Genomic DNA, 22,889 nt, shown 5'->3' on the forward strand with positions numbered 1-22,889 from the left:
AAAAAAAAAAAAAAAAAAAAAAAAAACAAACAAACAAAAAAAACATTTACACTATGTGTTAAAATACAAACTTTTGTATATATACATATATATACAAAATATATAAATATACTTGAAGAAGTAGTTAAGTCTTATGAAAATAAGGAATTCTAAAATTACTATGCTGCATTTGTTTTTGGCTTGAGGGAGTCAAAGTAAGTTAGATTTGTGGACACCAACACCATCAAAACAAAGGAAAACAAACTGTTCTAATCATAAAAAAAAAAAGAAAAGAAAAAAGGAGGAAGGGAGAGAGGGAGGAAGGGAGGGAGGAAAAATCTTGAATCTCACATCAGGAAAGAAGGAAAACACCTCTGGGGGCGCCAGGAATCCATTCAGCTGAGGTGAAGGACAGGTTTGGAATACAGCACAAAGTGAGACATCCGACGGGACAATGAGCTGGTACTCACAGATGCATACATCCCTTGGGCCCATCAGTACCCTCTACCACACTCAGTAAATAACCACCCCTTGTCGTTGCTGGTTCAGATTCAAAATCCTAGCAGTGTGTGCTTCACAAATCACACCAAGCAAGATGCAGAGGGCATCAGGGCTTTTATCCGCTTTCCCTGTTAGCAGCATTGACTGTTACCAAACTCCAAACGGAGGGACTCAGTAGTCAAGCAGAGACAGACAGGAGTAATGAGAAGGAGAATGTTTAAACCTTGAAGGATGTGCCTCAAAAAAGCAGAAGGTTGCTGGGATACCATTGGTAGGGGGCACACTCGAGTTTTCATCTCCAGGGATGGCTAAGGAATACTAAGACAAGTGCCGTTCCTCAACTGTCCCCATGGTGACGGGGCCATTGGGAGCATGCGCAGAGAACCTGAGTGTGTACCTCACCTATCCCCATGGTAACGGGGCCATAGGGAGCGTGTGCAGAGAACCTGAGTGTCGAGCAGCAGAAGTGCCTTCTCCTTCAATAGCTAGTGGACAAAGTGTTGCTCTGGTTTTATTTTTGAGTTAGGTCATTTGTGAATGGAAAATAAGTGGTTTTCAAAGAGCTTCATGGAAAAAGTTTGATGCTCACATAAAACATTTATTTTTTATTTAATCTTAAAATATTAAATCCAATTTCATTATTCAGCTGTTGTAAGTTACAGTGACATTCACATTCATATTCTTTCCCTGATGTATTCCCAGGCTTCAAGCTCATATACTCAACTGCAATCAATATTCCCAAGGCCTCCCAAATATGTCCAAAGTTTGTCACTTTTATCCTATATTGTCTCTTTGCCCTTATTTCCGATTTGGGGAAAGCTACTGAAAGAAGTGTTTACATCCTTCTTGCTTCCATGTGCAAAACAAGTGTCTTGCATTTCCTTCTTCAAGTGTTTCCCTGACACAACTGATGCAAACTCACCCCCACTTCTCTCCCTAACTCCTCCACTCTCTCCCCAACATCCTGTCCTCTTTTACTTTCTTTTTCTTTTCTTTTCCATTAATCACTGACGGGGTCAAATTTGTGCTGCCCATATACTCACCGTATGGGGCCATTCGTGCGAGTCTGGTTGACCTACCAGGGACCACATCCTTAAAGGAAACTGACTTTCCCTCCTTGAGAAGCCATCAATTGTCTATAGGTCCTCTGGAAGGGGTGGGGCTTCTGAGTTCCCCTTCTCCATGCAGAATGCCTACAGGTTTGAACTTGTACAGGTCCTATACAGAAATTATGCAGACAACATAGCGACTATGGGTTTATGAGGTCAGGATATCATGTCAAGAAGGCACTGAAAAACAAATGCCACATGTTCTCATCCATGTGTGGATACTAGCATTGATTTCCATCATTTTAACATTGTATATAGCATGAAAATTGGTCTCAGTACAGGTGTGGTATGAATCCAGATGATTAATTCAGTTAACCATCCCCACTAGCACTAAGTCAGTGACTGATGTTAATGACATATGAAGTAGCTCCCCCCTTATCTCTTTTTAGGCTGTGTTATTTATGAGTTTTTCGTGACTTTTAGGGAAACATCAGTATCTTGTTTCAGTTTCCTACGGATTTTTAACATTGTTCACATGATTTCTGTAATTGCCTTCTCTCACAATGTTTGTAGGTTTCCGGAACTTGCATATTGATGACCAGATAACACTGATTCAGTACTCCTGGATGAGTCTGATGGTGTTCGGCCTGGGCTGGAGATCCTACAAGCATGTCAGTGGGCAGATGCTATATTTTGCACCTGATCTAATCCTAAATGAGTAAGTTGTGATTTTGGGTGCTTTTGTTATTATATCATGATATGATTTGTAAAACTACATTGCAATAGAAGATCCTGTGTTTAGTGTCCTAAACAACAAAAATTTCCTGAAATAGTTTCTGAGAATTGCTTTGTTTGATAAAGTCACCTTTCTTTATTCATGTATATATGTATATATACTTTATGTATTATTTGTTTATTTATTTTGTGTATTGTGAGTGTGTGGGTGATCACACATACAGCACAGTGTGGAGACCAGAGGACTACCTGTGGAAATCCTAGTGATTTAATTCAGGTCGTTTTCCTTGGCAGCAAAGGCTGTCATTAACTGAGCCATCTCACCAGGGTTTACCCATCTATATCCACTGTCCATAGTGCAGGGATTCATAAAGACATTTTCAATAAGGATATGCATTTTAACACTGTCCTCCATTTCTACCTGCCCCTGCCAGTCCTCTTCATTTCTCTGGACAGTTTCTTCTATTTTTGTGTCATTGTGTCTTATATGCATACATTACACAATATATACATGTGTGTATGTGTGTATATGTGTAATCTAGAATCCACACATGAGAGAAAATGTATTTGTTTTAAAAAGTCCAAATTAATTTACTTTACATGATGCCTAGTTATATCCATTTATCTAAAAACAACATATCCATTTATGTAAAAACATAGTTTTGTCCTTTATAACTGAATAAAATTCCATTATAGATATGAAGTATATATAAAACACACATGTATACACATACCCATGCACACACGCAGAGTTTCTTTATCCACCTATAGCCTGGTTACTGTGAATGATGCAGCAATAAATACTGATGAATTGATGTGAGGGTCTCTATGATGTGTTGATTTGGAGGCCTTCAGGAGTGTTTAGGTTGGGCAATGGTAGATCTATTTCTACTTTTTAAGGAGCCTCTATACTGATCTCCTTAGTGCAGGACTGGTTGACATTCCCAGCAGCAGTGTAGAGGGTTTCCTTCTGCCCACACTGAGTCAGAGCCGGTTGTTATTCTAACTGTCGTTCTGACTGTGGTAAAATGGGAAGATGAAATCTCAAATAGCTTTAATTAACTTTTCCTTGATGACTCATAAGGATGAACATTTTTCATATGTTGATTGGCCATTTGTACTCTGTCTTTTGGGAACTGTCTGCTCATTTCATTAGCTTGTTATTGATTAGGTTATTTGATGTCTTGATTTTTACATTATGACCTTTGCATATTCTAGATAGTAATCTGATGTCAAATGTGTAGTTTACAAAGATTTTCTCCTATTCTTTTGACTTTCTCTTTACTCAGTTTTCCCCTTGCTGTACAGATGTAAGTTAATTTTATGAAATCGAGCTTGCCAATGCATGGCATTATTTCCTAAGAGTTTGGAGTCCTTTTCAGAAAGGCTTTAATCTATGTTTATTTATTTGAAAGTTTGAGTTAAATTCTTTGTGCCATTAACTTGTTATCTGGAGTCCTTTCTTCCTGTCTGGAAATGTATTTTTATCTCAAATTAATATTTTTAATTTTTTCAAAAACTTACTGAGATGTACATTTCAATATAAAATTAAATATTTGTCATATCAAATTAAGCTTTCAGACTTTTATACTTGTGGAAACAATGACATTTATCAGAAATATTTTTGCCTGACATTGCTTGTTTACATTTAAAAAATAAGCATAAAATCTTCTACAAATACTTCAATTTGATTTATTATATCTAAAGAGTTTTCTGCATGTGGTCTTCAGGTGGTAAGAATTTGTCCATGACGTTGTCTACACTGTTCTGATAGTGAAAGTCAAGTTGCAAGCATCTCTGTTGATAACTGACACTTGTCTGATGTCTTCACAGTTGACAATCTTCATGCTTCATTCATTCCTCTTTAACTTATAGTCCCTTGATATAGGCAAGAACTCAGCATCCTTCCTTAAGAAATCAGAAACTGGGGTTCGGGAGAACTGGATAACCTGCCACAGACCTGGGGGGCCAGGATTAGCCTTAATCCTTCTATGTGGGTATCTTGTCTTCATCCCACTGTTCCTCTAGCCGCACTGACTCTAGTGTTGACAGCACAGGATAGCACATGCCCAAGAGAATGCCTCAGATAAGACACCTCCATCTTCAGAGCTTATCTTAACCATTCCAATTATTTAATGTTTAACACCATTCTTCTGTTTGTTTTTATGTGACACCACATATGTCCCCTAAAATATCAGTGCTGTAAATTTTCATGACTGAAGCAATCCATTAACAAGTGCACAAAATTATATTTACACATACAAATACACATGTTATTCAGTAAATGAAGCATTTTCTGGCTCCAAATGCTCAATTCCTGCAACAGTGCTCTTAGTCGATTTAGGTATTTAAAGCACGATAATAAAATCAAGACATTATTAACTTTGATCAATGTGTATTTAATGTCTTTTTTTTATTCAATGTCTTTTTATGTCTAAATTTTTCCCTTAAAATTTTAGTAAATGTTTAGAACCATTCAAAATATCAAATATTAAGTTTTCTTATTAAATATATCAGTAAATTCAACAATAGGAAAGAAAATTGCCAAAATCTTGTCTACTGACAAGTTATATAACAGCCTGGCTGATAGGCTCTGGTTTGCTTTTTGTTGCTTTTTTTTTTAATTTTGTGTTGGTTTTCTTTTCCGTGCATGTGTGATGCAAGGCAGAGGATGAAAGAGTCATCGTTCTACTCGCTGTGCCTTACCATGTGGCAAATCCCACAGGAATTTGTCAAGCTCCAAGTGACCCATGAGGAGTTTCTCTGCATGAAAGTCTTGCTCCTTCTTAACACAAGTGAGTATACAAGCGTGAAGACACTTATTACCTTACTTTTCAGCTCACAGGGTAACTGTCAAAAATATAGTCATACATACCAGGTATATAGTGTAGATCATAACTCTGAAGGAATAATCTCTAATATATTGTCATGGACCTTAAGAAAGCGTTTTGGCCTTTTTTTCCATTTTTCTTGGTCAGTCATACAAGACTAAAATAGCCTAGCTGATTTCTTTGTTTTACATGAAATATAATTACAAACTTATTTACTTAATTCAGTTTTACAAGCTAACTAATATGACATGAACACAAGATATGCTTCCCATTATTAAACCTACCATGCACACACAGAAATATTCACTGTGCAACACATAGACATTTGTTTGGAACTATTCTCAGAGTGTGGGGATGGTTTGACTGTGACAGCAAATGGCCACAAGGATCACTGACTTGGTGCATCTACAGTGTGTGTGTGTGTGTGTGTGTGTGTGTGTGTGTGTGTGTGTGTGTGTGTTTACTCAGACAGTCCCAGGGCGGGGGAGGGTGGTATACATACAAGAAAAACTCAGGTTTCTCCCACTTAGTGGCCATACTTGGTACATCTGCAGTGTGTGTGTGTGTGTGTGTGTGTGTGTGTGTGTGTGTGTGTGTGTGGTTACTCGGACAGTCCCAGGGCAGGGGAGGGTGGTATACATACAAGAAAAACTCAGGTTTCTCCCACTTAGTGGCCATACTTGGTGCATCTGCAGTGTGTGTGTGTGTGTGTGTGTGTGTGTGTGTGTGTGTGTGTGTGTTACTCGGACAGTCCCAGGGCAGGGGAGGGTGGTATACATACAAGAAAAACTCAGGTTTCCCCCACTTAGTGGCCATACTGTATCACATAACTGGAGTCCTCAGCTGCATTCGACTACAAATGAACACATCAGGAGTGGGTGGAAGTTTGGGTGCAAGACTTGAAAGTTGGGGACAGCCATGGCAGAAGGGAACAAATGAGGACAGAATCAATTAGCATGTGGTATACACTAAGCCTTTCTGTACCTTTCCCACACACCACAGGTTCAGTCTGCAGAAAGATAATTGATTTTTGATATGCAAGAGAGTCACAGGGAGTTAAGGCCTCAGGATGGGCTGATGCGAATATCTTTCTCAGCATCACAGGGACTTCGGCTAGCCACACAAATCTCAGACAACTGAGGAAGGGGGGTTGGGATGGGAAGGAAAAGGCAGTTCCTTAGACTAGAGAGTACTCTCATGGAATCCCCACGAAAGTACTAACATGTCCTATGAATCTTAATCAAAATTTGAATAACATTTTGGTCAGTGGGGAGAACTGCACAAAGAGTTTGGAAAAACATCTTAAATCTAATGGGATAAATAAGCAAGCATTACAAAGATATAAGGGAATGAATGTCATGTGCTTCCTATAGTCCAAGAGATGGATGGACATATTCAAATGTCGCACAGCTATTTAAACACTATAGTGAACATATTATAAGTTAATAAATAGCAACAATGTTAAGAGAAACGGCTTCATATTTAGAAAAAACATCAGTTTATTTTGCTCAAAAATATAGATATGTATATCTATATATCCAGATAATTCAGTTAAATGTAAATGTTAAAATTGCTTAAAAACAAATGAAGAAATACAAACTTTTCAAACATCAAATAGGAAATACCTTTGTAAAACAAAAATTCCAAGTCTGGACATATGGCCTGGAAGTTAAGAGGGCTAGTGCTCTTGCAAAGGACCATAGTTTCATTCCCAGCATTGCTGTAGGTGGCTCACAGCCGCCTGTATCTCTAGGTACAGGGAATCCAACGCTCTCTTCTGGCATATACAATCACTCACACACAGTATGTATATGCTTTCAGATACATACAGGTATATATCTTCACACACACATGCAGGTAAATAAAAACAAATTCAAATAAACAAAATGGGAAAGTTGCAAGGGAAAGTTTGATAATCTGATTATTATCAACTTAATTTCCTATGTGCCATAAAAATTAAAGCAAAACTCCAGGAACAGGTAACAGATTGCACACAAGCTCTAAAAAATTTTCTAGTAAAGGGGTTTACCTTGAAAAATAGTTTCATATTCACATGTCAGTGTGAGTTAGCTATAGGGATTTGTTTGGAAGCTTAAAGAGAGGTACATGATTTTGAAATAATTACATTATGGAGTAACTGAAAAGAAGAGATTGTAGTGATCGTAGGCATGCATGTCATATATCTGTATGGTTGTAACACAAGAATCAAATGTTCATTGAATATTGCAAAAATTGCTCATGAGAAATCCCTATGTATTCAGGATCTGAGCAGCTGAAAATTGAAAACCAATGAGTTATTGCTTTGTTCTCTCTTTGGTTTGTATCTTTATCCAAAAGAAGAAGGAAGCAGTCAATACTGAGGAGTGGGAGAAATGGTGGATTAAAGACCTTTGGTAGCTGTGTGCAGTTTTCTTTACAGAAATAATGCAGAGTAAAAATCACAAATGTTGCTGGGCAGTGGTGGCGCACACCTTTAGTCCCAGCACTCAGGAGGCAGATGCAGGAGGATCTCTGTGAGTTCGAGGCCAGTGTGGTCTACAAGAGCTAGTTCCAGGGCAGGCAACAAGTGACACAGAGAAACCCTGTCTTGAAAAACAAAAAAAATCACCAATGTGTAGTGTCATTAATTGAGGAGGTTTTGAATTTTTCCTCTTGGCAATCCATACATGGCTCCAGATAAAGCTCACCTGAGGCTGAAGGTTCAGGTGCAGAAGTGCAATGAAAGAAGCAGTGAAGGCAGAAAACGGTGAGCTCTGGAAGCAGTGAGGATAGAAGGGGAAAATGGAGTGAATATATGAGAACTAGCAATTGTCGTTGAGATCCATGGAGAATTTGTAGGGAAAGGAGCTAAGACTGAGTGTGTAGCTCAGTAGTAACAGACGATGCTCAGTTTGGTCTGAGCACACAAATACACAAAGACAGCCCTGAGGAGAATGCCGAAATTTTTGTTTGTTGTTTGTTTTGTTTTTAAAGACAGGGTTTCTCTGTGGCTTTGGAGCCTGTCCTGGAACTAGCTCTTGTAGACCAGGCTGACCTCAAATTCACAGAAATCCGCCTGCCTCTGCCTCTGCCTCCCAAGTGCTGGGATTAAAGGCGTGTACCACCACTGCCCAACGAAAATGCCTAAAATTTTAGCAAACATAGATGATGCTCTCTCAGTGTCAGCACACAAATACTGATCCAAGGAAAATACCTAAATTATTAGCAAAGATGTGGCAAGAAGTTAATTATCTTTAATGAAATAATAAAACATGAATGCCTATGTTCACTATTATGTGTTACTATTGTTCAGAAAGTGTTGAACACTGCAATTAAGTGATGATAAACGATAGCTAGAAGAGCTGTTGGCTCGTGTTATAAACCTTGCACTTGAAAAGTAAAGGAAGGAGTATCAAGAATTCAAGGTTATTTGAAGCTGCATAATGAGTTTGTATCCAGTCTGAGCTACATAAGATCCAGTCAGGAAGGAAGGAAAAGGAAGCCAGCTAACAGCTATGGATAGAGGAAAGAGGAGACTGGAAAAACTAGTGGAAATATACCAAGAAAACAAAGTAACTGAGTCAATGAATAGAAAATGAATTGTAGTGATGTTTCACTTGTATTCAGCTTGCCTGAAGATCAGAGAGTAAAGCAGCCACCCTGGTCAGCCTTACAGACCAGGCAGTGGTGACGCACACCTTTAATCCCAGTAGCCACACTAGTTTGCCATAGAACCCAGATGGTAGTGATGCACACCCTTAATCCCAGCCCTAGAGAGGAATATAAGATAGGAGGAGACAGCTCACAGACAGTCTCATTCTGAGATTCCTCAAGGCAGGATCGTCATTTCAGACTGAGGTAGAGGTAAAAGCCAGTGACTGGCTGTTTTGCTTTTCTAACCTGCAGATTTAACCCCAATATCTGTCTCTGGGTTTTTACTAATCATGCTACAATGAATAGTTAAGTCAATGAATATAAAGTAAATATTGAAATATGACCAGCTTTCCTCACATCAGCAGGAAAGCAATCGAAAATGTCATGAAGCAATGTTAAAGTTACAAAAAAGATAGTTTTCAAGATCGATCTTAATAAGAAATACTTGAGATTTACATGAAGAAGACAAAACCATATAAAGAAATCCATATAGTTGTTTAAGAGAAAAAGTAAAATAAGAAGACTCAGAATGGGACCATAATTCAAGTAAAGCAGATATCTGAAGTAAGACTATAAAATAATGCCAAGGGCTTATTGAACAGATGCTACATTAAATGCATAGTTCATAGATACAAGTCTGAAACATAAGTTGTTCATATATTATTCCACTATTAAAATATTTTTACATCCTGATTTTACTAATGGCACTATTGTTTACCTATTTAAATTTTTCTGTTTAAAATTGCTTGTATATGTATGTATATAACTTAGAAACTATATAAATGATATGCTAGTTATCTAGCTCAGAAATTCATACATTGCTAGTATCTTTTTTTGTTTGTTTGTTTGTTTGTTTGTTTTTGTTTTTTTGTTTTTTTATATTTTTATTTATTTATTTATTTTTCTTTTTTTTAAAATTTATTTACAGGGTTTCACTGTGTAGCCCTGGCTCTTATGGAACTTGCTGACCTTGAACTTGGAGGTCAGAATGTCTCTGCTTCCCCAATGCTGAGATTAAAGGTGTGCCTCTCCACTACCTGGTTTCTTAGTGTCATCTTTTTAACATAACTGCCACTTTTTGTTATTTCTATGCAGTTCCTCTGGAGGGATTGAGGAGCCAAAGCCAGTTTGAAGAGATGAGGTCAAGCTATATCCGGGAACTGATCAAGGCGATAGGCTTAAGGCAGAAAGGGGTGGTCCCCAGTTCACAGCGCTTCTATCAACTTACAAAACTTCTTGACAGCTTGCATGATGTAAGTATTTTGTTTTTCAGATGATTTGGTGAGAATTTTGTGAATTTCTTTAATCTCTTAAATAATTAAATGATAAATTCTGGGTCTTGGGTAGCATTTTTCTTTTTGACCGTCTAGGACCCCAGCCTAGGGTATTGTGCTGTCAACACAACCTCTCGAAGCATTCATGAAAACTAATATAACCTAGATAGTCCCTCTTAGGTGTGCCTGAAAACTTGTCTTCTGGATGATTCCATATCTTGTCAAGTTGATGGCCAATATTAGCTGTCACAGTGTGGTTTCTCCAAATTCTTCATAGTTGGGCTTTAAAAGACTATAAATATCATGCCATTGTATTCAATGTTAACCTCACAAATATCCTTTTTACTAGTGTGTATATCATTTGGGGATAATTTAATGGACAGTACAAATTATCATATTTTTTCAGAATAAGTTATAAAGTGTGTTTTTGCTTCAAAACATTAGTATAGAAGGTAACACTCTTGCCATTTTGAGTTTATTTGTAAATGCTTTTGCTCATGGCACTCAGGGAAGAGCTTCGTGCTTTCCACGATTCCACTCAAGGCATAACGAAATCATAAATTAAATTATTTACATTCCTTCTGGGTTACTGTTCCTATTCTCTACTGTGATAAGCAGCCCAGAAATGTTCAACACTGGAGCTAGATTAATAAAACTTGATATACATATCATATTAGAAACCATTTTTTATTGCTATTGTATAAGAAACCACACAAAATTGGCAGTCAAAGACATAGAAAAACTGCCTACTCACCAGGTCATCTTGTGTGCTTGAATTATGAATACTTTATGAAGTTGATGAGCTACTGGAATTAAACTTTTACAGTACAAATCAGAGAATAAAAAGCTTAAAAAAAGAAACTTAAAGGATAAAGCATCAGTACAGAATACAGGAGAAAAATTCACAGAGCCTCAAAGAAATACTATGGTGCTTTGCAAAAGAAAAAAATGAAAGCCTTCAAAACGGAACATTTATCAAAAAAATCAATTAATTAATTAAATAAATGAATAAACGAAACTTTGGGGCAATTAAGTGCAAAATCAAAGACATTAAAATTCAACAAGTCATGAAACACAAAGGATATTCTCAGTAGAAAATAATTTAAAACCTAAAACATGATAAATCAGATTTCATCCCCAAATTCAAATTAATAGGAATTTATAGAACAAAGAATATAGGAAAATAAAGGCAGAGGAATTATCATAAGAGTTTCTCAAACAGAAAAGGCTATGAGTTCTCTATTTCTCACTTTTCTTTCTCAGTTTTGAGGCAGAGATTTGCTATGTAGCCCATACTGACCTTCAGCGGGTAGCAGTCCTCCAGCCTTGTGTCCCTTCTCTTTGCTAAAGATGTGAATTTTCTAAATGTAAGGGACAAGAATATGGGCGCTGCACAGTTCATCCAAGGTATACTATAATAGCTCAAACCAAGAGTGAGAAGAATATCCTAAGCATACCAATCAGAAAAGAAATAACTCACATGCACACTGCCAGCATTCTGAATGACACTGTATCTATGGCAGTGCCTGAGCAGGGTCTTCAGAGTCATGGTGAAAGGAAAACCACCAGTCAAACAACCAAACAATTGCAACATCATCATCAAAGCCTGCCATGCACAGAGTCTTCAGAGGACATCTTAGATATAACCTTTCCTGAGAACTATATTAGGATCCCTTCCTTTTGAACAAAATCTGTAGGCAAAGGAGATTCAAGCCAGGAGGTATGTATGGTGATGCCCCAGCATAATAACTGAGAGGAACAATAGGAAGCCTCTGCTTATTGCTCCATTCTTACTGTGACCAATAAGACAGCACTAGACCCTAGAACACCAGCTCCAGGGTGAAAATGGGGCTAGGGGATTGCTACTATGCACAATCATGTTGAGGTGGTGTTCATAATCCTGACAGAGAAGTTGATTGTGACTTTGTGTCAAATGGAGAGAGAAATAAAAGAGATAAGATATACAACAATCAGATCCTGCAAAATAAAAATGAGCAATGAAAGAAATAAAATTCAATGCATCAGGAAATAATTCTAATCTCCCTAGTAAAAATGCAGGATACTGCTTTAGCCAAAATTGGAATGTAACAGTAGAAAGATGTCTATTGAGGAACTCCTGGATTTTGCTTCTGTTCTTTTGTTTGTGGTCAATCTTGCAGTAGTATGAGACTTTTAAAATTGTGTACATAACATAGTTCATTAAAATAGAAGTTGAGCCTGTTGGTATAAGCCTGCTTGTACTCAGTGATGCTTAGCAGGCCAGTGCAGGAAGCTCACAAATTCACAGAATTCACTGAGCTACAGGGAGAGTTTTCAGTAGTCTGGACCACTTAGCAAGAGCCTGTCAGAAAATAAAAAGGAAATATTAAAGAGAAACGAGCTGAATTACTCAGTGGTACAGTCCTTAGGTCACACACCTGAGACCCTGAGTTTTATGATTTATGTTAGGTTGCTGAAATAGAATCCATAAATTGTTGTGTGCAAAAGCCTGATTAACAAATAGGATTTATAAAATTATTGCATTTTAAAAATGTATGCCTTTACGTATTTGCAATACTATGTGTATGTCTACAAACGTGCATACAAAGAAAAAATGTTGAAAATTAGATCAAAGTGTTCACTTTAGAATATTGGAATGTAGCTAATTTTCATTACTTTAAAACATTATACATTGGGGCTGGAGAAATGAGTTAGCAGTTAAGAGCCCTTCCTCTTTGTAGAAAACCTGGGTTTAGTTCTCAGCATTCACACGGCAGCTCACAACCTCCTGTAACTCCAGTTCCAGTGGCCCTGATGCCATCTGCTGGCTACCACGGCACTGCATGAAAGTAGTGCACACACATAAATACAATTACTCACACATATAAGACAAAAATGAATCTCTAAATTATGATCAGCACACTCCATCGGGAATATAAACCATTTCCCATGTCATCCTAGAGAGTGGAGAGTTTTCTGCATGTTGGGAAGAATGAACAACTGGACAGGTTTCTCCAGTGTTAAGACAAAATAAGTTATGGGGTTTCAACAGTGTCTGCATTTATTGCTTTCTTACAATATCTACCCATTTACTAAACCAACAGCTCGTGAAGCAGCTCCACCTGTACTGCCTGAATACATTTATCCAGTCTCGGGCACTGGCTGTGGAATTTCCGGAAATGATGTCTGAGGTTATTGCTGCACAGCTGCCCAAGATCCTGGCGGGCATGGTGAAGCCTCTCCTCTTTCATAAAAAGTGATGTCTTTGCCTTGTTTGCTTTACAAAAATTGAATCTTGTGGTATGTCTGTTTTGTCTTGGTAGGATGGTCATGTCTTGTGTCTTTATAACGTCCTTCTGAAAGCCGTCCATGTGTAGATATAATCCTGTGTTGATTTTTGAGAAACCCTGGGAGATTCTGATTTTCCTCTGTAATGCCTAAGTAGAGTTTTGAAAGTGTTTCATGTACCCCTAATTTCGTTGAAAGTTTATTTAGTTAAAAAAGGACTAAAATTTATTGTATATGTAACTATATCTCATCTGTATTATTGCATACTTTTCAGGTGAGAATTTGTAACTTTTACACCTAACAGTTAACCAATCTGCCATAGAGAGGAAAGCACCCCCACCCTTAACAATAAGTCATACGTGCCACTACTGGGTAGTTGGTGGTCTCCCAAAACCGCACCTTTAAAATGGTAGTCGAGGATGTAACCTTTCTGTGAGAAAATTTATAACCTGAATTTTCTCAAATTTTCAAAGAAGTTTTAATGCAGAAAAAGGAAAAAGAAAAAAATGAAACAGGAAAACAGAAAGGGAGCTGGAGCTGGTTCACGTTTGTGAAACTAGGCAAACTGTGGTTGGAAGCAGACCTATGACAGAGGTAACGCTTAGCCAGCAGCTCTGCACTGCTGAGGGAGAAGATGCCTTCTAATACGGCCCTATGAATGTCAGGAATCAGGAGCTCTCTTCTCTCACGGGAATCCGCAGTGTTGGCTGATCTTGCAGACTCAGTCACCCTTGGTAGGTCCGTGTCCTTGCCAACACGAGGGTGTCTTTCCTCCAATCCTTCCTTTGCCCATCTCTTCTTATTAACATTTTATCAAACAGGCCTTGAAGGCAAGAAGAGAAAACGTGAGGAAGTAGGTCTGAGGGAAGGGGTACACACCTTTACTTTCTTGGGAATAATGTTCTTTTTTAGGGAAATGTAGGAAGTGAATCTCAGGTGGGAATGCTTTTAGTGCCTCTCTCTGAATCTAAAAGAGATGATTTAGAAATAGACCAATCTCAGGTGGAAAAGTTTTGAGTGCCTATGCCCCAATTCCTAGTGAGATGCTTCAGGAAATCCTAGATACTTGCTTGAAATAATACAACCAGGTTCAGTGATGATAAAACACACAATTCACTTTGTCATTTGTACTTAAAATTTTCATTTGAAAGACAGACAATAGTTCTTTACCAAAATTAATTACTGGGCATCTGCTAGTTTAAAAAAAGCACACACGTGTATACATGCCAAGTTCACACAAGTGGTAAGTTCAATAAAAGTCAGTTACTGTTTGCTTTGATTAAATCATTAATATCAGTTGAGTCATATTATATATATTTAATATATACATATATGTATATATACAATAATTTCTCTAAATTAACAATAAAATTCTAAATTAAGAAAAAATAACTGGCTATGACGTATCCATAAACAATAAGTTCATTAGTACATTTAGAAGAGAGATTAAAATAAAGATCAATCAGGACTCTTGACTTTGTTCATTTTGTGCATGAGGAAATCATACTGGCTTACCGGCTGCACAGCACCTTGGTCAGAGCAGCCAACCAAAGCTTCACCCAGGTACTGCAGCCATCAGCTTTAGTAAAGAGACTGCTCTTCCTCACTGGTCTGCATGGCTTCTTCTGCAATGTGTCTTAGGTACACTAATCTTGACTGGTCCTTCATAACCCCACACATGTATGCACAGTCTCTCTTCACCTTTCAGGCCAAAGGATCTGATTCTGCTATTTCCTCACTGAAGCCTGTTCAGGGACTTCTGCTCAGCCATCGTCTACAGATCAGAATTTCCAAGTGGACTTTAAAAGTGTGCACACACATGTGCGCGCGCACACACACACACACACTTTTATTTTTTATTCTTTTGAATCTTGGTCTACATTCTTAAAAGTTGCCCTTTAATTTGTCAACTTACTATATGCTGCTATTACGTTCCTTTGTCGGCCAGAATTTTCCACTCTCTCTCTTGAGCCAGGCGCGTGTCAACCTTCAAGACCTGTATTGCTTCTGTAGAGTCTTCCTCAGTCGGCCGCATAGTGATTCGAGTGCTCATATTGAGTGCCCTGTGGTTGTCTGAGTTACAGTAATGCCCAGCTGCACCGCTCAGATGGTCCATAGGTCTATGGGCTGTGATGCGGAAAGACCATATGTTTCTTGGCAGAGAGTGGACATTTGTTCCCTTGCTGTGACTTCCCCAATCACATTAAGAAACTTCCCATGACTTTCTCACTCACTTTACCTGCAGCTTTGTTTCTCTTTATTTCTAATCTGTGTTTTCCCTATCCTGTGATAGCTTGCCTTTTCTTAACAACAACATGGTAACATATTTTATATGTATTCAGAACAATAATCTGTTTCCTGTTCTAAATTTTACAACAGAATGAATGGAATAATATTTCCTTCCCTATAAAAGATTCTACAAATAGTTAAGTACTCTTCCATTGTTTTATATTGCAAATATCAATGTAAAATTATCCCCTTATTTCTGATTTTATTGAACAAATATTTTTGAGTCCCTACTATTAGTGTAGGAAAATATGTTAACAAGATTAAATAGAACCTGGAGCTAGAGGAAAATAATGTGTAACTCAAGAAAGGGACATCCCGGGAGTAGTGTAAAGCTAGTGATGCCAAATAGGAGGCCATCAGATACTTACGGGACATATGAGTTTCATTCTTCACATTTGATATGGGCAAGGCATTATTTATGTACAATTTGAATGGGATAAATTCCAGAAAAGGATAGTATTTTTTTAATTAATAATTATATAATCTAGGCTACTGTCAGAATTCATTTGCTTTAAATTGGCATATGCATTGCTTTATTGGAAAAGTCTTCAATACCATTTCCACAAATATAATCACAATAAAAATATTTTTAAGATCTGCCATATAGAATACTTAGGTAAAATTTTCTTCTGTGGCCAGTGTATGAACTGTGAGAGATTGGTGAATGAATGTAGCCAAGGCCAATGTCATGAGTTCTTTTACTCAAGTAACGGCCACCGGAACCCTGGATGCAGTCCTTATCAAGTCCTTTTTCCGCTGAATTAAAGCACTGACTGGCTAATAGTTCCCATTGTCTATAGCACAGCCTCAATTCAAGCCATTGAGAATTTCATAATTTATTTCAGCTAAGCCCTGTTGTCTTCAGGACTAGGTTTTATTATGCCCCTTGTTTTGCAACTGCCTAAAAATATTTGATATTCTTGATCTTGATCGCCATCATAGTTTAGATGTCTAAACACCAGGGTTTACTATTTAAGGCTAAGCTTAGAAAGAAAAGCATTCCCAGAAGAACACAACATGACCAAGTGGAAGTTACCTCATCGCAGAGTCTTCTCTCTACCATTTCAGCTATGACGACTCCATTCCTATCTAGTCATCGTAACCTTTATCTCCATCCTGCTGGTCATATTCTGTGGGCTGCTTTAGAGGAAATTACAGCAGAAGAACACAGGCTCTATATCATGGAATACTTGAATGTTACTGAAGCAGATTTTGTACTTAATGACAGATTTCCTTTACAAAGGTTAGAAAAACTATTTGTGTCTCAAAAGATAATTATGAACAGTAGCAATTACTTTGTGCAACTATTTTGTTTCCAGTATTTAAAAACATGGCACCTTAGTTAGGCCGTACTTTTTCATTGTACTTTTTGACACTGAACCTTAACTTTTACTCCTGTACAGGTATGAAATAAAATATTTTTTACGTAGCTATGGTGCATCAGCTTGTAGCTTCTAACTTATTTCCAACTATAGTGATGAACTTAATGATGTATATAAAGGGCTAACCTAGTACTATGCCCTCTTCTTGGTCATTTGCTGGCTACATGAGTGTAAGCTAGTGCTACATCATTAAACCTTACCCAACTCCTTTGCAATTAATAGGCACAGGGTATATATCTGCATACATACACACACACACACACACACACGTTCAGAAATGTCAATTGCTATAATTCTATCTTCAGCATGCCATAGTTTTGGTGATAATTTTATCAAACCAAATGCTTTCTATAGCAAAATCAGGGGTCTGGAAAATCTAATTGTTTTCCTTCTCCCACTGTTTACTATGAAATATTTCACTTAATTTGAAATGTATTTTTTTCTGAAAAAAATATAGTCTTTTGAGTTTAGGGCCTATTTCATAAGAAATCTAAAGAGAATATCACCCTTTGCTTCCAACATCTAATAATAGTACTTAATTTTCACATTTCTCAATAACTCTTTAAAATCCAGACAGCTTAATTTGAACACGGCTCTATATATGCTCTATACTCTTGTCATGGGTTGAATTCCATCTATAACATTTGACAATGGGCTCTAAAACTCATAATAAAATCAATTCCCCGAATAGCATTGTTATTTGATAATGCTAAGGATCTCCCTACCTGCTTGATCTGATGGCTTTAATTCCTTTGATAACTACTATACCTTCAGATTTTGCTATGAATACATAGACATTAGCATCATTTCTATTTGCCCTTATCAATCAGATAGCAGGATGAAATATGAATCCTTTAAATGTCTTCAAAACTCCATAGCCTAATATATAAGAAGCACTCAAGACTTGAAAAATATGTTTTCACAGTTAAAGATACTGTAGGTTCTTTTTTTTTTTTTTTTTACTCCGTCATTTAGCAACCCCTCCCCAGAGGTTAGAGAGAGCTGGACAGGGGGTAGACTCCAGGGAAGGCATAGCTTTCTCTGTCCTATGATCCACCTCTTAAATGTAGGAAACATCTTCACCTTTTATATTCCTAAAGTAATTCAAAGACAAATACTCTAGAAAAACATGTAAACTCTCAAGTTGCTTGTATGCACTAGACTAGATCACGGCATAATTTTCATTAGCTGAAGATCGCCAGGGCTCTGTGATGTTGCCACTGTCTTTATTTGAGGTTGGGCACCAAGCACAATGTCTGCCTCTACCTTCAGCCTGCCACTTCTTTAGCATAACATTATTTTACACACCCTGGCCTTTAAAGTCAAAACAAGTAGAGGGCCATAGAGCAGCTAATTGTCCACCCACAGAATGAAATACACAGTCCAATATAAATTACACTCCACATCGTGATGTGAACCAAGGTGAGCAAGACCTAAACCATCAGATTCAGGTTAGACTCAGGGGGAAAGTCCTGCAGACTACCAGGTTCTTGGACCACCCGTCTCCAATGTTAGGTCTTCAAAACTAATGGTAAATGCTATGTGTGTTGATCCCTTCCTGGAACCCCAGGACTGTGTAGGCTGAAGCAGGATTGCACAATCTGGACCAGCCTGGCCACACAGTTAGACTTTGTCTCAATTTTTAAAATAAAAAGCAAAGAGTAGTTTCCTTTCATTATTTATCCTTCCCTTCCCTGGGAGAATTTACGCATTTATGGGGCACTGATGATGAGTTAAACAGCAGTAACAGCCCGGCTGCTGCAAAGGGAGGAAAACATGACCGCTCCTCCTTGGTGTGGACAGCATTCCAAAGCCGAGCTCTGGCCAGGGCTGGAGGCTGCACCCAGGCTCATCCAAGCTCCACGCAGCTGGGGAGTCTGGAAAACCTTAGCAGGATTGCTGGATGGGTCCCAGAATGTCAGCCTCATGTTCGATTTACTGGCTCTGGTTGCCTTGTGTCATGCTGACCTTATTGTTAAACACAGGTTTGTTTGCCTTCTTACGACTCTTGGCAAAATGGGGAGTGCATTATTTTTAAGCTGGGTGAAAGCTTTCAACTGACAGGGGACTTTCGGAGAAATGTGGAGAGGGCAGCCATGGAGGGCCACTCAACAGCCCTTCCGGGAAGCTGAGCCAGGCTATCAACTCTCTGGCGCGACACTGGCAGCATGGCCTATATTTACAGATATAAGTAAAATATATAAGCAGCATTTTAAATAGTTTTCAGAAATACATTGTAGCTTACTTTTTAACTGCCTTTTGAAATTACTCATCAACCCCAACTGTAGCCAACATTTCAAATACTATTTTAAATAAGACTCATTTAAATATGATTTTTCTCTTGCTGGGTCCGTATGAAGCTTAGCACATCTTTGTCTATGATGGCTATTTTTCTTTGAATTTTTATTATTAGTTATTCTAACCAACAGAAGCTTAAAGTATTTTGTCATTGAAGGTAACTTTTGCTATCCTCCTTGCCCTAATTTGGTTTTTGAAGTGTCTGTTCAACAAACTGTGTTTCTATTACTAAACAACTGTTCTGTTTGTTTTCTTAAAGTCTTACTCAAATACATCCCAATTAGAGCTGCTGAGCCATGCAAAAACACACTCAGTGTGATTGGATTTTTTAAAATATGGACTTAATTTGATAAACATAAATTTAAACTTTTTAAAGCAGGAAAACAACCAGTGACCTTCTGTCATAGCATTCCTGAACTGGGTTGGCAGTTAGAGATTTGAGGTCAGTGAACATCAGAAAGTGTTAGCTTTTCTTCCTCCTAGACCTCTGTGACTTATAAGAGAGACAGAGAGGAAAATGTATGTGAATTAACACCAGCGTACCTCATAGCTGTCAAAGGTGCACTCCGCTCCTCCTCGGTGGGGCAGAAAGTCCTCCAGAATTTCACATGGTAAACAGCAGAAAAGTTCCATGGGTTGCCTCCTGTACTCATCATTTTCATCACTATTGTATTGCCTTCTGACACAAATGTTATGTTTATTATAACTCTTCCGGGGTGCTCGTATTCCCAGGAAAAATCAGAGTTGTCAGGCCTCTATTTTTAAAGTACTTCTAAAGAATAGAAATTTTGATTTTTATTTTTCTAAATCGATGCTTTGAAACAGACAGAGGGAACAGGCGAGGGCTGAGAAGGAGGAGTGTTGCTTCCCAGGTCAGTTCGGAAGTTCCCTGACTTGAAAGTAAATATTGTCCCCTTGGTTATTGAACAACATTTATGGCAGGATGATGCAAACCCCGAAAAGTGATGTTCCACGCTGTGTAAGAGCTGTTCGAAGAACTGCCAGCCATTATCCTAACACAAAGCTAAATATGCTCAGAGCTTGCTTAAGAAGTCTCTCACTGTTCTAACTTGAGGCTAAATAGTTTAGGAGGAAAGTCACCAGTCCATCTATGTATCAACTAACTGAGTTTTCTAAGATCTTAACTTCCTACTGAAAAGAGAGAAGAAAATGGCTAGAAGCAAATTATCTACTTCAACTCCCAAAGTTAATCAAAGCACCACTTTTCTCTGAAACTGCCAGCTTTCTAACGACTTTATATCAGTGCATCATCGCCAGTTCTGCTATCTGTGTCAGTATAGGAAAAACCAAAATGGTGTTGGTGGTGATTGTGACAATGACGGTGGCGTTGAAAAGTGTTACGTTGGGCATCATCTTGGTCTCAACTGCAAGCAGCGAGGAACTGCTGGATTCTGGCAGTGACCTCTTCCATGAGGTACAGATGGATAGAAAGGACAGACAGATGATTTGACAGCTGGGTATCTCTGTGAATGAGAGGGTGGAAAACACACAGGAAACTCTTAGACTAGCTGAGTCCAAGTGGGCCGAGATATCCTGTAAAACATTGTGTGTGAAGTGGTTGAGCTTAGCATGCAGACAAGAAGAAAGGAAGACTACTCCAAATTGTTAACAGTAGGAGGCACAAGGGAAAGAGAAAGGCGCGCACATATGTGCTGACAGAGAGCACGGAACCAAATCTGAGGATGAGACTCGGGATGAAATCTAAGTCCCAAACATCTGTGGCCTTTGTCTACCATATTTTCATAAGAAGACATGATTCCATGTGACCAAGAACACAGCATCCTCTGTGTGAGTGTACTAGAGAATTCCCTTCTGCAATAAAGATGGTGGGCGGGGCTCTTCCTGGAGGCAGGGAGCATGTTTTGAAGGGAGTTGAAATATTCTCTGAAATGATGGGTCATAAACATGAAGAGCTACGGGTGATTATGACCTCTTTAATTTTCCAGAAGGGTTTACAAGACATAACAGAGAGGAACTGACACAATGACGAAAGTAGATGAACACACCAGATAAAGTTCCGGACAGGAGACCAGATGCCTCATTGTTTGCCTTCTGGGTTGAAACTGAAACTCCTCATCAAGAAAGAAGATAAAAACTAAGAAACTTAAGTTTTACTAACTGCTAGAATCCAAATGAGTACCCCAACAAACTGTACCCTTCTCCAACATCCCCACCCACCATTTTGAATACCTGCAACCTCAAAGTACCAGTCTAGGAACTTAAAGAGAGCCAAGATAGCTGCAAACTCAGCTAATGAGAAGTAGGGACACTGGGCTGCAGACAAATACAGAACAAACATGTCCAGTGAGTAGCTACCTCTTCAGGTGCCCCATCCAGTACTGTGGCAGTATAGAACAGGAATAAAAAGATTAAATACAGAAGAAACATGTCCAGTGAGTAGCTACCTCTTCAGATGCCCCTATCCAGTAGCACGGCAGTATAGAACAGGAATAGAGAGATTAAATACCGGTTCAGGGTTTTGTCTCATGAACCGTCTAAGGAAAATAGCATGGGTGATGAGGAAGGAGCAGATGGAAATAGTCTGGGAAGTAAACTTGATAGTTAAGGACTAGTTATCTCTTTTAGTTCAACAAGGCACTGGTTATCTCCCTCGGTTCTTATCAAGGCCTCACCATCCACCTATTCACACTAATGAGAGAGCAACAAGGAGGGTGAGCAGTTTTCTATGTGCATGGTGGCAGTGGGTATTGGAGCCTCCTGGCCATTCTTCTGGCACTTCTTCATGTCGTCACAGTTGCAAAGGTGTCATCTCCCGCAGACATCTATGTATGCCTTGCAAACTCATTGGTTCTCTGCTCCAGCACGGCAGAGCATTTTGACTGCTGACATGCTACTTTCTAATTTTTGCTAGCTGAACAGATTTCTCCTACATGAACTGGTTTCCCTACCTGGCCTCTTCCATAGGGTCACTTTGTTCTTTGAAGAGAACTGTGGCTTTTGCTACCTGCTGTGACCTCCCCCTGCTGGCGCTAGTCAGAGCGTAGGCTTCTCTGAGACATTGCAGTTTATACAACTTGAGTGAACCCTAGTCACTATGTTCATAAACTACTGCCTTGTCTATATTATCTGTGGACCACATTGTCTTCTTCAAGAGAAATCTGACAATCTTGCCACACCTACGGCCGCTTCTTCTCTTTCTCTTCCTGTCAGTTACATGTTTCTGGATCTGAGGTGAATTCTTGTCTTATTCTTTAAGAGCTACCTGTGATCAAGCTTAGCTTTGTTTGTTTGATTTTGAGACAGGGTCTTACTATGTAGCCCTGGCTGTCCTAGAACTCACCATGCACACCAGGCTGGCCTCGAACTCACAGAGATCCACCTGTCTCTTCCTCCTGAGTGTAGATTTAAAGTTGTAAGTTACCATGCCCAGCATGCAACTCAAGGTCTAGATGTGTAACACTTAGGGGACTATTTTTCTTTTAGAAAGTCTTGCTCTGCAAGGAACTCAGAACCGCGAGGGGTACACCCACACACTGAGACAATGAGGATGTTCTATCTGGAATTCACAGAACAGCTGGCCTGGGTCTGAAAAAACCATGGGATAAAACCGGACTTGCTGAACATAGCGGACAATGAGGACTACTGAGAACTCAAGAACAATGGCAATGG

General features: G+C 38.6%; 1 protein-coding gene across 1 annotated transcript in view; it reads left to right on the plus strand.

Moving 5' to 3' along the window:
• Pgr (progesterone receptor) overlaps positions 1–17,285 on the plus strand; it is a 63,673-nt gene extending 46,388 nt beyond the window's left edge. The window contains exons 5-8 of the mRNA XM_005346791.3: positions 2,103–2,247; positions 4,929–5,059; positions 9,824–9,981; positions 13,086–17,285. Coding sequence (XP_005346848.1) covers positions 2,103–2,247; positions 4,929–5,059; positions 9,824–9,981; positions 13,086–13,241 — 590 coding nt within the window. The 3' untranslated portion in view covers positions 13,242–17,285. The remainder of the gene's footprint in view (positions 1–2,102; positions 2,248–4,928; positions 5,060–9,823; positions 9,982–13,085) is intronic.
• The last annotated feature ends 5,604 nt before the right edge of the window (positions 17,286–22,889 follow it).

This window comes from Microtus ochrogaster, chromosome 5 (assembly GCF_000317375.1).
Source record: "Microtus ochrogaster isolate Prairie Vole_2 chromosome 5, MicOch1.0, whole genome shotgun sequence".
Classification (NCBI taxonomy): Eukaryota; Metazoa; Chordata; class Mammalia; order Rodentia; family Cricetidae; genus Microtus; species Microtus ochrogaster.